Raw genomic sequence first — 14,844 nt, forward strand, 5'->3', positions numbered from 1 at the left:
ACTCGATAGGGATGGCATGACGGCGATGCGTGGCGGGACGCCGCACGTCTTAAACTGGCAGCGCGCCGCACGCACGTCAACTTTCAGCCGTGCTATGAGTTGTCCCAAAACGGAAAAAGTGATTTCCGCCATGTCTCTGCGCAGACCACTCAGGGGCGGCCTAACCAGCAGTGGTCGGGCCATCGCTTCATCTAAGCGAGAAAGAGCTCGGTTAGCTGTGGAACGAAAATAGACGAGGTCGGATAGCTCGACCCCTATTTTCAGCTAAACACGATGACATTGGACTTGCGAGAATGAAAATTATAAAAGACTCCGCGAGGGAGCACCGGATCTTCATTGATAGTCCACAAAATTCAGAGCATAGACAGACCCCAAAATGCATTTCGTTGCTGTCGTGCTTACCACGCTATTAGCATCTTTTGTCTCCGGTGCCGCAATTGCGCCATACAAAAACATTACACTCACTCACAACAACTATGACACTGTCACGAAGACCATTGATGAAACTATCTACGAGACGATTGTATCAACAATGGTCGTCACCGTTGACTGTGCTACCAATCCAGGACGCATGGAAACCATTACCAAGACTGTCACAGTTACCAGGCCGACAGCGACAACTAGGAGGGTGATTCACACTGTCAATTCGCCTCAGCAGGTTCCAGCTGCACCACCTGCACCAGCTTCCGGCATTTCGTCCAACGCTGTTCCAACTCCTATCCAATTAAGCACTGCTGCTTCTCCAAGCCCATTGAGTACTGCTGCTTTGTCGCCTGTTCAGCCTCCAGCGACTAGCCCAGTGGTCAGGTCGAAAAAGGGCTGCTCTCCACTTGCTCCTACTTCTTCATTTACACCCAAGTCTAAGAAGAAGTGCTCCACTACTAAGACAAAAAATTCCAAACCATGCAAGACGTCTTCTCTATTAACCCTTTCCACTGTCAGCTCATCTTCAGCAGCTGTCTCCTCTGCCATTGTATCATCAGCTCTACCGTCTTCCGCTTCAAGTTCCTCTACTTTAGGCACTGCCAGCATCGCAGGACCATCTACTCCTGCTGTTCCGTCTACTAAGCTCCCGGCCCCAAGTGGTAACAAGTACTACAACGATGGAAGCATCTTCTCGGCGGTTGACACCAGCGATCCTCCATCGATATTCCCACGAGAAGACCTGAGGATCACCATCCCTGGCAATGTCCAAGGCGACAACAAGCCTATTGAGACCAATAAGTTTTACGCCAACATGCTACTAGATGGAGCTCAGCACCTTCCAGTATACACCTTCCCATACTCCGTTTGGTGGTCCAACGACACTAACTTCCCAGGCATGGCTGTTTCGTACGTCACCTTCAGCCAGAGAGTAAGTTGTCCCTCCCACAACTTGTGTGTTGTCAGTTACTAACTCCATTCTTTTTAGGTCTACGGCCCTAATCCTAGCGCTAACCCAGTCGAATACTACATCAACCCAGTTGGGCTTATGGACGTTGTGCTCTCTGCCAACGAGTTCACCAACGGCAACATGGCATTCCAGGTTAGTGACTTTGGCCCTGCTTCTGTCAATGCCCGAATCAGCAATGGCAACAACGGAATAAACTTCACGCTTGCGCAGGGAATGGGTCTGGTCACTGGTGAGTTTGATGGTGTCATCCCATTCCTCTACAGCCAGCTCGGTTTCTCGAACTTCACAAAGGTTGCCACAGCCGTCTCATCCGGATCCAAGAAGCGAGCTGTTGAGCAAGTTGACAAGTACACTGTAACTGTTGGCGGGTCGATTAATTGGGTTGTCTATGTATCTGGTGAGCACCGACCAGAGCTCACTTTCGATAGCCAGACTCGAATTCGAGCCGAGAACATTGCGTCGAACACTATCATCCAGGTGGGCATCCTCCCAGACGGCGCTGATGAGGACATTGATTCCACTGCTGGCCAGTACATCACTGGAGTTGACATTGATGCGGAAGTCCAGAACGACATCGGGTACTACACCATTAAGTACAACACCGCAGGAAACTCTGCCTGCGGAGAGCCTTTTATCTATGCTCTACCACACCATATCGAATCCGTCTCAGAAGACACCAAGTCCAAGGTTACCAGTATTAACGTCGACTCTACGACGAAGGGCGTCATGACAGGTGTTCTAACTAGTCAACTCCAGATGGCCGAAGCTCTTCACACTAACCTGGACTGGCTACCATGGAAAGATAACGGCAAAACTCCATCGTGGGACAGCGCCACCAAGGCCCAGATTCTCGCCTCGGCCAAGAACGAAATGCAGCAGGATATTAGCGGCCAGGTCAACGTTGCCTCGACTTACACCGGCGGCAAGGCTGCTGACAAGTTTGCCTATATCCTTTTAACTATTAGCGAAGTCCTTGATGATGAAGACTTTGCAAAAAGCGCTCTACAGTTGCTCAAAGATGGCATTTTCGACTTTACCCAGAACAAGCAGCCTCTGCCACTCATGTACGACACCAAGCTCAAGGGCGTTACTTCGACTGGTGCTCAGGGCGGTGATACTGGCACAGACTACGGCTCTCCATACTACAATGATCACCACTTCCATTACGGATACTGGGTCCATGCTTCGGCAGTTGTCGCCTACGTCGATCAGAAATATGGCAATGGCACTTGGCTCGACGAGAATAAGGCCTGGGTCAACAGTCTTATCCGAGATGTTGCCAACCCGACTAGCGATGACTCTTATTTCCCTATTTTCCGGATGTTTGACTGGTACCATGGCCACTCATGGGCTGCCGGCATGTTCTCTTCTGCTGGTGGTAAGAACGAGGAGTCGAGTTCCGAAGACTACAACTTTGCCTACGGCATGAAGCTTTGGGCTAAGGTCATTGGCGATATGCAGATGGAGGCGCGAGCGGACTTGATGCTTTCCGTGCTCAGCCGGTCCATGGACGCATACTTCTACATGAAGGACAATAACACGAATCAGCCGCAGAACTTCATCAAGAACAAGGTCCCCGGCATTACGTTCGAGAACCAACTTGATCACACTACTTACTTCGGCACTAACCTCGAGTACATCCAGGGTATTCACATGATCCCAATTACACCAGTCTCGGCATTGATGCGACAGGAGGAATTTGTCCAGCAGGAGTGGGAGGAGAAGCTTGCTGCTATCATCAACACCATTGATAGTGGATGGACTGGTATCCTCCGAATCAACCAAGCACTGTTCGACGCCGACGCGTCCTACGAGTTCTTCTCCCAGGATAACTTTAACCCACAGTACCTGGATAACGGTGCCAGTCTGACGTGGTACCTTGCATATTCCTCCGGCATGAAGAGCATTTAAGGAGGTTTCTGGATCTTTCGCATTGCATTACTAAATTACATAGACATTTCGCTTCTTATTTGTATACTACTAGATTTTTTTTTGGACTTTATATGACAAATAGAAATTGGGATCGAGTTATACTTTTTATGCGTCTTTGGTCGCCAGCGACACGAAATACACTGACGGATCATGCTAAAGGGTGCTATCATATCGATAGAATACTCACAGTGCAGCAATAGCACTCTTATTGCGCTATAAAACAGCCTACAGTATACTTCTACTACCGACTATACAAGTTCGCCTACTGCTAAAAATGATGATAGCGGCATCGGAGCGCCGACCAATTAACGCGAAAATTCGCGACGCCACGCGTTTAACAACACCACAGCGGCATGTTCCGACCAAAGAAAGGAGCATCGACGGTAAGCCATGGAGCATACTCCAACCCGCTGCTCCAAACCAAGACCGAGGTGTTAAGCCGAGGTGTGCCCGTGAAGCGATCTGGCAGTTTGAGCGGAATCCCATCGCTTCTGAAGAAGCCCAAGAAAGACCATGTCGGTCTCACCGAGCCTTCCGAGCCAATTAAAGGACGAACTCGAAAGTTTGAAGTCATGATGCGGCGTCCCTCTACCAGGAAGCACAAAACGTGGGACGAAGATGGGTATTTGATGCTCTCCGCAGACAATATCGGTATCCTTCGCGATGCCGAAGACCGTGTAGTAGCAAGGAAAGAGCTCAACCCGACTCAAGTACAAGTAGACTCGGAGCTCTTGATCGGGGGATTTGAAGTCTGCATATCAGAGGAAATTTCGTTTACTTCGTCTGCTAAAGAGGTCTATATGGAAAGCTCTGAGAGCTCTAGTTCGTCGGATGCTGATGATATTATCGAGGAAACGGTGGCCATAGATGGTGACATTGCGGCTTCCGGTTCAGAAGCATCTTGCATAGTAGATCTAACAAGCGAAGGAAATCCCACAGCTGGCGGAGGGAGGGCGCTTTCGACTTCGTCTAATGGGAGCGGTACTACGGAGCGATATGAAGTAATGTATCGAAAGCCGACTCCGCGGAAATCAGCGCCTTACGAATACGACGGAACTGTCATTGTCTATCCAACCAGAGTTGTACTAAAGGATTTGCAAGGAAGGATTATAGGCGAGTCGCTTCCCCGGTCTATATTACCAGACCATGAGCTTCGCATTGGAAATAAAGAAGTGAAGATTGGAGACCGTATTAGAGAAGATACGGAGCTATCTACGCCTGTTGCGCCTGTAATGTCTCCGTTCTTTAAAGCCAAAAAGCCAAAATCTATAGACACAGCCCCCTTGCATGATCCTGAGGTTGGAATTGTACTTCCGCGGTTCAAGTCTTCGGATCCCGTGTGCGATGTTGTCATAGATCCATATCTCACCAAGACTCTACGCCCCCATCAGGTCGATGGCGTCAAGTTTTTGTATGAGTGTGTCATGGGCATGCGGAAGAATAATGGTGGCTGCGGCGCCCTGTTAGCAGACGAAATGGGTCTAGGCAAGACCCTCATGACAATTACGCTGCTATGGACCCTGCTTAAGCAAAATCCTATAGCTGGACGAAAACCTGTTGTCAGGAAGGTACTTATTGTTGCGCCAGTTACTCTGTTGAATAACTGGGAGGCGGAGTTTAAAAGGTGGCTAGGAGACATCCGTATCAAGGTTTTTGTCATGAACGACAAGACCAAAGTCAGCCAGTTCAAGTACAGCAGGATATACAGTGTTATGCTCATTGGATATGATAGAATGCGACTGGTGGCTGATGAGCTGAAGCTTTGCCCCTTTGATATACTTGTGTGTGACGAGGCTCAGAAGTTGAAAAAAGTCGACACGCGGGCAACTCAGGCTATATTATCGCTTAACATTGAAAAGCGTATCATGCTCAGTGGAACTCCTATTCAAAATAACTTGAAGGAGTTCTACACTATGTGCGAAGTTTTGAACCCGGGTTTGCTTGGCACAGCCAGCAGCTTTAAGAAGCAGTTTGAGGACCCCATCATGAGAGGTCGAGACGCTAAGGCGTCCAAGAAACATCGAAAGCTCGCCGAAGCAAAGGTTAGCGAGCTCAGCTCACTCACTCGAGGGTTTGTTCTGCGGCGTACCAATGAGCTGCTCGTTGATTCGCTGCCTCCAAGGACAGACTTGGTGCTATTCTGCAAACCAACAGAAGAACAGATTAATAAGTACAAGCAATTTTGCAAGTATTTTGACGAGTTTGACCATGAGGATATTGAGTTCGACGAGCTGGAAGAAGAGGGCGAAGATTTTGAAAAGAAGAACGGCGATCTCGCCATGATGCTCAAGCTCAAGAAAGTGTGCAATTCATTGCTGTTAGTCCAGGAGGGAAAACCGGATTGGGCTAAGCAGTCTATTTATTTTGGCAAGCCGAGCATGACAACATTGCAGAGTGGGAAAATGGCTACACTATTTGGCATACTGAACCGATTGCATGGCAAGTCACACGAAAAAGTTGTTATCGTATCTGGGTATACTCAAACGCTTGATCTCATTGAGTCCCTTTTGCGGGCCTTCAAAATGACTAGCGTACGTTTAGATGGCACGACTCCTGCTGCGAAACGACAGGTTCTCGTTGACCAGTTTAATCGTGTGGACCAGCGGCAATGCTTTGCATTCCTAACTTCTACGCGAAGTGGTGGCGCCGGGATTAACCTTATTGGAGGCTCGCGGCTGTTCCTGTTCGACTGTGACTGGAATCCTTCCTGGGATACACAGGCCATGGCGCGGATTCATCGTATGGGCCAGAAGAAGCCCGTCTTCATATACCGTCTGCTGACCACTGGGTGCATAGATGAAAAGATTTTCCAGAGGCAGATCACGAAACAAAGTTTAGCAGACCGGTTTATTGACCAGCAGGGAAGAGCGACGTCCAATTCTTTCACTGGCGAGGAGCTGCGCGATATTTTCACATACCGCGGGAACACGTTATCAAACACCCATGACTTGCTCGGGTGTAAGTGTGTTTCATCATCACTAGATGGAACGGTAGCGGTTGATGATGATGGTTGTGGCAGCGAGAGCGAGGAAGACGAGCTTGGCGGGTGGATGACCGCTAGCCAAGTGGCATCCACAGGAACGCCAAAGGGGCCGAAGAACCTACGACCGGCAATGAGAATGAAAAATCTGTTCGACTACTCGCACGCTACGCCGGAATCATACACTGGGAATGACAGTGTGTTGAAGGATTTCTTGACTAGTGGAGAGAATAATGTAACATTTATAATGTCCAAATAGACGCCTATTCGACTAATCCATACTATGTCATGCTCGGATTGTCCCTCAAAGTCTTCGTTGCATATTCCGTACTCTATTCTACTAATCTATGCTATGCCATGCTCGGATTGTCCCTCAAGGCATATACCGTACCCAATTGATTAAATATCGCACAGGGAGTTTTGGGTGACCCCTTCACGTACCAAAAAGAACTGGCGACGGTTGAGCCTCGGTGGCTCCACAAACGTCAATTCTTCATCATCACAATTCAGTATATTACACAGATAAATAAATAAGCAGTATTTCTATCAAATGCTATCCTTGCAACTTTTTGAATCGCGCCTCGGCAGCTCTGGCCCGGCGTTCACGTTCAAGTCGCATTTTGGCTTCATCAGAGAGTCCCCGCAGAGAAGTATCTCCAACGGTTGTAACTACGCTGCTTCCGAGCTTCTTACCGGGTGGTCGTTTCAGTGTCTCGTTGGCGTTCTGCTTCATCTTCTTTTCTTCCTGGAGCTTAATTTTCAATGCCTCGTCCATCTTGCGTCGCTCATCCTCCTGAGCTTTCTTTTCCTGTTCCTGACGCAGCTCAATGTCCTCCTTCGTAATTGCTGGCCCGATATGCGACAGCTTCCAGTCCCACTTGGCCTCTCCGAGCTTGGCGCGAGCAAGCTGAAAAGCGTCACGCGTCGCTTGGTCCTTGGCGACATCAAAGGCCCGCTTACTGCTAGTATCGCTCAACGGAATAGTCGGGTCCGCGCCCAGAGTCAGCAACAGCGTTGTGACAATATGGTGCATGCCAGCCGACGACGCCAGAAAAAGCGCATTTGGAGTCGACGAGTACTGGCTGTGCGGCTCGAGGGCAAAATCCACCGACAGCTTGTTAGCCTTAAAGTATGCAACGAGCCGAGGCGCTCGCGATTTCTTGACTAGCGAGGCAATTTCGGCAGAGTGCTTCTCCTCGGCTGTCGGCTCACGAGCTACCGGCTTCGGCGACTCGGCCTTCTTTTTATGTTCGAGAGGAGCCTTGGGGGTACCAGTGCCGCTGGTCTTGGGCAGTTGTACGACATGCAGAGATGACAACTCTACCCAGGCGCGCTTAATCTCGGTCGCCGTGGCACGCCGTGTGGTGAACGGCAGGCTGTGGACGCGAGCATCCCTGCCTTGAATTGGCGCCTTGTCATCATAGTTCATGATGACGCCCTTGTTGAGATTGCCATTGGCGCGAATGTATATTCCGTCGCAATTGGCGAGCTCCTCGCGCCACGACGAGAGCAGTTCCCGCACCTCTTGCTGCAGAGCTTGCTCGTTGTACCGTCGCAGGCTCGAGCCGGCCGAATTGGCCTTGCCTCGGGCATTGTCACTCGCAGACTGCGAGCCACCTTGCTTACGTCGCGTAGTATATCTGTGGAAAGTCTTAGATGCAATCACCTTGATATGAGCATACGGATTGGTATGAGTGGGCGCCTGGCCCTTCATTGGCGAGTGCTGAATAATAGCCGCCGAGAAATGGCCGCCGCCAATCATGACAATGGCTGACTTGCCCTGGGCGTTGAGTTCCCCGAGGAGATCGCCGCCCTTCTCCAATTGCGGTTCGCGGTATAGCGCCCGGTAGACGCCAAATATGCGCCCGTCAGACGTCGACTTGTACAGAACAAATGGGGTGCTCTTCTGGACGCGTATCTGCGCATCCTCCTCCTCCTCTTCGGCGTCGCTTTCCTCATCCTCCGACCCCGAGATGCTCTCGTCCAAGTCGCCAATGGCCGTCTCAAACTCGTCCTCCGACATTGGCGCCAAGCCCTTGAGCCGGCGCTTAATGTTGTACTTGTGGTAGTCCTTTCGGAAATGGCTGCGCATCTCCTCCTTTGTAGACGCATTGGGGATCAATCCGCAGTAGGAGCATGTCGCACCCCCCTCGTCGAGCCCATCCACGCCAAACGATGCCTTAACCGGCGCCGCTGGCTCGACGCTCGCCGGCTCCTCCTCGATCTTTCCCGTCACATACGGGCTCAGCGACCTCTTCAGATCCCCAGGAATCGCAAAAACACTCACTACCTTTGACATATTTTCTCTTCCTCCCACACATACACACACAGCAGCAGCAGCAACAACAACAAACAAAAAAAATGAACGCCACAGTCAAGTTGTTGGTAGTGAAGTGGTGGTCCCACTGTATACGGTTCGGGACGCCGTCGTCTCTTTTAAGGTTGGGAGCCGTCGAGTCACAATGACAATTTTTTTTTTGCTTTTATGACGCGGCCGGTGCGGCTAGACCAAACGCAGGGCTGAGCGACGTATCAAATGTGACAGGGTGATTGTGGTTCAAGAGCAATCCTTCGTCCCAGGCGGCGTTCCGCGTCTCGCTGTGAGTGACTACCGAGGGACATGATGCAGTGGTGGGGATCCTGCGAATGTCGTCGTCGTGAATGCGGAAGTCAGAGCCCTTGATGAGGTCCGGGACCTCGTGGACCTGGTATTCCGGCGGCGTCTTGGCCCGGACGTGGTGCGAAAACAGCCGCCGAGGCAATATGCGAGGGTGTGACTGGTTGAGCTCGCCAGTGTAAATGTCTGTCTTCATGGCCAGCGACCGCCGCGGGGCACGCTTGCAGGTGTTGTTGTTGTTGTTATTGTTGTTATTGTTGTTATTGTTGTCACTACTGCTGCCGCCGCTCAGGCTCGATCTCGCCGAGTCCGCGCTCTCCTTATCAGAGTGATGCCCGTGATGCCGTTTGAATAGTCGTGAAATCTTTCCGAAAACCATCGCTTGGAGAGAGCATGCAAATACCGCAAGTAGTCGAAGTAGTAGAAAAAAAAAAGAACGGCTAATAAGCCAAGTTTGACAAGCCAGGGATAAAATATATATATATATATATGACAAACCACCGGATTGTTAAGGAATAGGTTCACAGAGTCCAAGCCAAGCCTAATATATGCCCGTCCGCTACACAAGATTTGCATTGAGACACGCTCTGGCTCTCATTTTCTCGGGCCAAACCATCCTGAACGCCCGCGGTTGTGCTTATACATGGCTTGGCCACGGGAACTACCTTGTTCCCAGCGTTCCGGGGGACCGACCGGTCAGAGTCGGTGGAACCCCCCCTCCTTCCCATCGCATGCCGTCGGAGAGTGTATCGGAGGCACTTGCCTATCTGGGCAATGCTCTGCGGCGCGGAACTCCGTTACACGGCTGATGGAGCGCATCTCCCTGCTGTGGGTCGTGTGCATATGTCGCACACTTAGTCCGTGGGTAGAGGGTACTCCATGGATATAGTATACTGTTCAGGATGGGGGCAATTACAAGCAAGGAGAGAGAAGGCGTACTGGATGCGCTCAATGGAAAGACCTCTTCGCTGCGATTTGCCCAAAAGTGCGGCAAGACGTTCAGTAATGTCGAGATGTGGTGTTTGAAGGAGAACCTTGGTGGGGGACTGGAGACGGGTGATTCCCTGGGCTCTCAAGAGGAGCTGGCCTGTGCGCTCGGCCTGCCCAGTGAAGTAGCGCATCTCATGTACCGCTCGGCGACGGCTCTGGGGGCATTCCCCGTCCGGGGCCAGGCAGAGGTGCTCAATCTCGAGGCGTTGGTTAAGGTACTGGCGCTCGCCGACCTGCGCAAGACGGGCCAGCTCGTCCCTGCGGACTTCAACATCGTCCGTTTCCTATTTGCATCTTTCTGCGAGCTGCCAGAGCCAAAAGTCGACAGCTCGCAAGAAAGCCTTCCTTTGTTCGACGACGAGGAGCTGGAAATGGCCGCGCGCGATCTGTATGTGCTAATTACCTTCCTTTTGGTGGTGTTCGAGTGCCAGCCGTTTGATCGCATCAAAGATCACGTAGATAAGGTGTACGGAGACCAGCCGACCATCAATCAGGTGAGGACGAGCGCCCTGTGCATGGTGCGGGCCATTACCCCCGAGGTCACGTCAGTATCTTCTCTGTCGGACGTGACCATATCATGGAAGCGGTTCCAGCTCGCCATGTTGGCGTGTTATCCGTACCTTTTCACGCCATTGAGCTCTGTGTACAACCAATTGCTGTACCGGACTACGCATGAGGCTCGGGAAGAGATCAAGGAAGAAGAAGGCCCGTCAATGGCGTATAGCAAACTCATTACCGCTGGAACGGTGCCGCAATTGGCCTCGTTCCTCGGCCGCGAGAACGTGTTTGCCAAACTGGTCAAGCTCTACGTAGGGGCCGAAGCCGGCTTTTCCATGAGGGCAATTGAGACCAAGGTGTTCAAATGGAACGCTCCTACGATCCTCATTGTGCGCGGCAAGATGCTCGATAGCGACCGGCGCAAAAGTCTGTCGAGCCGTCAGCGCTCCTTTGACGAGCAAATCCCGGCGGCCAAGCTCTTCCACGAACCGGTAATCAAGCATTCCAAGGTCACGTTTGGCGTCTACCTCAAGAGGCCCTGGAAAGCCTCTTCGAAGGAGACGTTTGGCGACGCTGATACTGTGCTGTTCCAGCTGGCGCCGAGCCAGGACGTGTACAGGCATGGCGGCTCGGCCCAGGAGAACCATTTTGCATTTTACTGTCGCTCTAACCCCGGACCGGGGGGCATTGGATTCGGCAGCGCCGTTCCCGTGAAGCGAAAAAACCCGCTCCTTTCGAACTATCATCTTGGCAACGTTTCGCTTACGCTGGACGAGAGCTTGGAATTTGGAGTATTCAGGCACCTGGGGTCCGGCGGCACGTTCAACGTGTCTGCTATGCGCCCGGAGGAGGAGTTTGAAGACCGGTTCCAGATCACAGCGCTCGAGGTATGGGGCTGTGGAGGCATTGCCGATCTCGAGGAGCAGAAGAAAAAGTGGGAGTGGGAAGAGCGGGAAGCCCAGTATCGCCAGCAGGTCAACATCAAGAATTATGGCGAAGAGAGGGCTTTCCTTGAGATGGCGGGACTCGTTGGCGGCGAGCATAGATCTGGGGGCTCATTATAATTTATCATTCTTTATAATTTATTAAATTGTACATAACCATTCTACAGTAACAAGGCATTCCTCATGGGTTTTTATAAATTTATTAAATGGTAACCGGTAGATAACCATTCTAAAAGCGATAGTTATTAAATTGTAGATAGCCATTCCGAGAGCATTGGTAAACGTTCATTCCTGCTATGCTAATGTTAGTTCGTCATGTATATACAACTACTTCTTCTTATACTTAGTAGTGGAGTTCTTTATCAGCTTCTTTTTCGTCGCTTTCTTCATCTTATTCTCTCGCTTGAGTTTAGCAGCTTCCTTGACAGCCTTCTTACGGTCCTTATTCACGTCTCGGTCCGCAAACTTCTTCTCCCTCACAGGCTTCTCAACCCACACATCTCCCACATCGTCATCTTCACTATCAAACTCCGACTCATCATCAGAATACTCATCGTCATTGTCTTCTTCGTTATTATTCTTCAACAGATCAGCGTAGATCAAGTCCTTAGCCTCACCTCGCTCCACAAGTTCGGTGTCTCTCTCGACATCGTAAACCTGCTCGAGGTTCTGCGGAATGTATACCGAACGGAAAACCTCGTCATCAATCCTGTCCTGCTCAGTCAGATCCTCGACCGGCATTGCCGCCAGCTGCTCCATCAGCTCCTCGCAGGTCTCGTTCTCCTTGCCCTTTTCGGGCACTTTTGTAATGAACCGGAACACGGCACGCTCAGAAAACGGCTCAACCCCACCATCTTTCATAAAGTAGTTATTAACATTCTTAATATCCATTCGCAGGAACTCGAGCGAGTGCGGGTGGTCATGCTCTACACTCTGCGACACATCAATGATGTACAGCTTCTTCTCGTGATACAGCATATTGTACTCCGATAGATCGCCATGCACCAGCCGGCACTGATGATACATAATGCGCATGTACGCGAGAACCTGATAGTAAAGCCGCTTGTACTCCTGGGGCTCAATGTCTGCGTCCCTGAGCCGCGGACTGGGGAATCCGTCCTCGCGCCCGAGGAACTCCATCACCAGGACATGCTTGTCCAAATTAAGAGGTTTAGGTACAGGAACACCTGCCTGGTACAGCCGCTTGAGGTTCCTCGTCTCTTTCTCTGCCCATAGCCTGACCATCTGACGATGGTTGCGCTTGGAATAGCCCTGTCTGAATCGGAACTCACCCGCGACGTACCGTTCTCTGTCCTTGAATACGAGAATGGCAGTCTTGTAGATCTTAATAGCCCGAGCCTCGCCGTTTTCAGTCTCGGCATGGTACACATTTGCCTCCTTACCGGTGCTCACCGAGCCATTGATCTCATAAACAACGCCTCGGTTGATCATCTTGAACAGGATCATTCTCGTTTGAGGGTCCAGCACCTGGTCCGTCGTAGCGCGGTCCGCCTTGTCTGCAACGTTGGCGCTGTTATTCAGCTTCGATCCTCGCGAGCCTCTGCCAAAGTAATCGTCACCTTCAAGCTTGATCCGTCCCATGTACCGCGAAAGCATTGCGTCATGCTTCGACTTCTCTCCTGGAGCACTCGCATCCTTCGCCGAGTCGTTCTTCACAACAGCACTCCTGCGGCCTTTGTTCACCTGCTTCGTCAGGCTGCCACCAGCCCCCGAGTCGCTAATATACTCGTCTTCGTAATCCGACATGCTCTCGTCCGTCTGCTGGGCTGTTTCAAAAAATTTCGGTGCGGCTTATCACGAACCTCGAGATCTATTTTAACAAAATTTACCGTCTTTAAATCACCTACTTTTGGAGCTGGCCGGCCGGCTGGGCGCCGCGGTGCGTACCGGAAGGAAAGGATTTTTTCTTCCGGCGAGCCGCTGCGCGCGCGGAAACTGCCCTGCCAGGCCCTGCTCTGTGAGGTGAGGTGAGGTGAGAGTCCTTCCAGCCAGTGGGACCCACCCAGAAACACTGAAAAGGACTCTTACCAGGCCACTTTCTGCGTAACCCGAACGGTTCGTTTAGTCGCCCAAAAAAAAGAGATAAAATACCAGAAGACACATAAATTAAGCAACATGAAAAGATTGTCGATCTTTCCGAGGGCGTTCCTGTTCTTTTTTCCGCTGTACATGGGCGCAGAAATCATCACGGCCATCGGCGTGCTGAATAAGGCGAGCGGGTTCTACGGGATCCTGTCGATATTCACGGGACACCCCCTGGATCCTATGGAATGGGTGCTGAACATCTTGTCGCTGGTGCTCCTTCCAGTGTACGCACATGTCTTTCTCACCATCTCGCAGCGGAACGCTCTGCGCATGGTGGTCTTTGCATACATCTACGCGATTGATACGCTGGTGTCGTCGCTCTCATTCAGCATTTACTTCATTGTGCATTGGTTCAGCACAAAGGCCAAGGAGATGGCAGCAGCGGGGGGCGTCGTGACAAACAACGGCACCGCTGTGGCCAACGACACCCAGGTCATGCGGCGGGCTGATGATACCGCCGTCAGCCAGTCGGCTTCGCTCGCCCAGGAGACGGCCGTGACCATCGTTATCACTGTGGCGCTGTTGATTGTGCGGCTCTACTTTACTGTGGTCATTTTATCTTACGCGAGACAGCTGGTTCGACAGCAGAACCTGCGCCCGCATAACGGCGTGCCCAAGGGCTCGCTACGCGCCGCTGTGCAGTACTACGCGCTCTCTGTTGCAGAGTCCTTTTGGAACGGGTACAGGACGCGAGACGCCGCCAAGGCTTTCCCGAGCCGGACCCCTTCGGCTTCGAGCTCTCTGAGTCTCAGCGAAAAGGAGGAAGAGGAGGACGCCATGCTCAGCAATGATAGAAGCTAGGCTCCAACTTGTATTTATTTTCTCTAACCCGCGTCGAGGGGCTGGTCCTCCATAAGAGCCGCTCCCACCTTTGTACTAGTCTTAATATTCCTATCTATGTGTCACGATAATACGATTACCTCAAGCGATCATAGTACAATGTTCTTACTACCTGTGGCGATCTTTATACAACGTAGTCAATTGCTGTTACAGTATTAAGGAGGAATCACGCAGTCAATTACTCGGATGAATCAAGGGCTAATTTTACTAGCGTTGTATCGGCACGTGTTTGAATTTTTCAATAGGTCGAACCAGGGCTCTTCTGAAGTACACTGTAATTAGGCTCCCTATTGATGGAGCTGTGTGTGAATTCTATAAACTTTCGTAAAGGCGTAACGGTAGCTTCATCTGCCTTAGGACTATTGCATGACAATGTTTTGCTGTTTATGGGTTACCAAGCTGTGGGTGTCACGACACTCAATGATTGGCAGACTCAAGCCGTGCTGGAATGTGGCAAGCGATTACTTAGAGGACATTGCTAATTACCACTTTTATGAGATGTAAATGTTGAACTGCCCGAAGTAGAAGTACCGGCGTAGTTAGC

The 14,844-nt window shown here is 51.1% G+C and overlaps 7 protein-coding genes across 7 annotated transcripts; 4 read left to right on the forward strand and 3 right to left on the reverse strand.

Moving 5' to 3' along the window:
• Positions 1 to 376: 376 nt before the first annotated feature.
• On the forward strand, positions 377 to 3,304 carry DSE4 (glucan endo-1,3-beta-D-glucosidase; the record flags this gene model as incomplete). Its single annotated transcript, XM_076687184.1, has 2 exons — positions 377 to 1,354; positions 1,412 to 3,304. 2 exons carry the CDS (start codon positions 377 to 379, stop codon positions 3,302 to 3,304), a joined length of 2,871 nt encoding a protein of 956 aa, XP_076538557.1.
• A 374-nt stretch (positions 3,305 to 3,678) lies between these two features.
• RDH54 (DEAD/DEAH box helicase) lies at positions 3,679 to 6,564 on the forward strand (the record flags this gene model as incomplete). The annotated part of the gene is made up of 1 exon (XM_076687185.1): positions 3,679 to 6,564. One exon carries the CDS (start codon positions 3,679 to 3,681, stop codon positions 6,562 to 6,564), a length of 2,886 nt encoding a protein of 961 aa, XP_076538558.1.
• Positions 6,565 to 6,858: 294 nt separating this feature from the next.
• VMS1 (Vms1p) lies at positions 6,859 to 8,604 on the reverse strand (the record flags this gene model as incomplete). The annotated part of the gene is made up of 1 exon (XM_076687186.1): positions 6,859 to 8,604. One exon carries the CDS (start codon positions 8,602 to 8,604, stop codon positions 6,859 to 6,861), a length of 1,746 nt encoding a protein of 581 aa, XP_076538559.1.
• A 184-nt stretch (positions 8,605 to 8,788) lies between these two features.
• TRVA0_052S00496 (uncharacterized protein) lies at positions 8,789 to 9,301 on the reverse strand (the record flags this gene model as incomplete). Its single annotated transcript, XM_076687187.1, has 1 exon — positions 8,789 to 9,301. One exon carries the CDS (start codon positions 9,299 to 9,301, stop codon positions 8,789 to 8,791), a length of 513 nt encoding a protein of 170 aa, XP_076538560.1.
• A 523-nt stretch (positions 9,302 to 9,824) lies between these two features.
• RTC5 (Rtc5p) lies at positions 9,825 to 11,474 on the forward strand (the record flags this gene model as incomplete). The annotated part of the gene is made up of 1 exon (XM_076687188.1): positions 9,825 to 11,474. One exon carries the CDS (start codon positions 9,825 to 9,827, stop codon positions 11,472 to 11,474), a length of 1,650 nt encoding a protein of 549 aa, XP_076538561.1.
• A 207-nt stretch (positions 11,475 to 11,681) lies between these two features.
• Positions 11,682 to 13,121, reverse strand: RIO1 (protein kinase RIO1; the record flags this gene model as incomplete). The annotated part of the gene is made up of 1 exon (XM_076687189.1): positions 11,682 to 13,121. The coding sequence occupies one exon, from the start codon at positions 13,119 to 13,121 to the stop codon at positions 11,682 to 11,684; it is 1,440 nt and encodes a 479-aa protein (XP_076538562.1).
• A 423-nt stretch (positions 13,122 to 13,544) lies between these two features.
• On the forward strand, positions 13,545 to 14,261 carry KEI1 (Kei1p; the record flags this gene model as incomplete). The annotated part of the gene is made up of 1 exon (XM_076687190.1): positions 13,545 to 14,261. One exon carries the CDS (start codon positions 13,545 to 13,547, stop codon positions 14,259 to 14,261), a length of 717 nt encoding a protein of 238 aa, XP_076538563.1.
• Between the last annotated feature and the right edge of the window lie 583 nt (positions 14,262 to 14,844).

Source organism: Trichomonascus vanleenenianus (assembly GCF_965637985.1).
Source record: "Trichomonascus vanleenenianus strain CLIB 3782 genome assembly, contig: TRVA0_052S, whole genome shotgun sequence".
NCBI classification, from domain to species: domain Eukaryota; kingdom Fungi; phylum Ascomycota; class Dipodascomycetes; order Dipodascales; family Trichomonascaceae; genus Blastobotrys; species Blastobotrys vanleenenianus.